This window comes from Octopus bimaculoides, chromosome 23, assembly GCF_001194135.2.
Source record: "Octopus bimaculoides isolate UCB-OBI-ISO-001 chromosome 23, ASM119413v2, whole genome shotgun sequence".
NCBI classification, from domain to species: Eukaryota; Metazoa; Mollusca; class Cephalopoda; order Octopoda; family Octopodidae; genus Octopus; species Octopus bimaculoides.
In genome coordinates, this window is record NC_069003.1 from 26,749,528 (window position 1) to 26,750,399 (window position 872).

Below are 872 nucleotides of genomic sequence, written 5' to 3' on the forward strand. Positions count from 1 at the left end.
TATTATTATTATTATTATTATTATTATTATTATTATTATTATTATTATTATTATTATTATTATTATTATTATTATTATTATTATTATTATTATTATTATTATTATTATTATTCATTTTGTCCATCATGTACAAGTACGTGTGTTCATCATTATTACATTTATTTTATTCAACTTTAGAAAAACTGAATTATATCTTTGACATTTCCGAAGCGTGACTTTTGGCTCAACCGCTATTGATACTAACGCTTTCGTTAAAACGTAATCAAACGTTCGGTGCTCAATTTTAGTTCAATACTCAATGATATTTACAGAATATATATAAATATATAAAACATTACCATTAAAGTCTATTTTCCCATCATTATTGAGATCTGCTTCCCGGAACATTTCTTTAACATCTTCCTCTGAGATATTCTCTCCAAGACGTTTCATCACCTGTCGCAATTCCTGTTTATCTATGTAACCATTTCCGTCTATATCGAACACTCTGAATGCCTCTCGCGTTTTCTCGTCTACAGTCGGAGCACTTACTAGGTTATGTTGCGAGAATCTTTGCATCATCGTTAGGAATTCATCATATTCCACGAAACCATTTTCTGCAAAAGAAATGAAGTACGAAGTTATAAGAAGTTAGCGTTTATATATATAAATATATATATATATATTCTTTTACTCTTTTACTTGTTTCAGTCATTTGGCTGCGGCCATGCTGGAGCACCGCCTTTAGTCGAGCAAATCGACCCCAGGACTTATTCTTTGTAAGCCTAGTACTTATTCTATCGGTCTCTTTTGCCGAACCGCTAAGTTACGGGAACGTAAACACATCAGCATCGGTTGTCAAGCGATGTTGGGGGGACAAACATAGATACACA

The 872-nt window shown here is 31.8% G+C and overlaps 1 protein-coding gene across 1 annotated transcript in view; it reads right to left on the reverse strand.

The window, feature by feature from the left end:
• LOC106884094 (calmodulin) overlaps positions 1 to 615 on the reverse strand; it is a 2,058-nt gene extending 1,443 nt beyond the window's left edge. The window contains exon 1 of the mRNA XM_014935313.2: positions 339 to 615. Coding sequence (XP_014790799.2) covers positions 339 to 561 — 223 coding nt within the window. The 5' untranslated portion in view covers positions 562 to 615. The remainder of the gene's footprint in view (positions 1 to 338) is intronic.
• Positions 616 to 872: the final 257 nt, after the last annotated feature.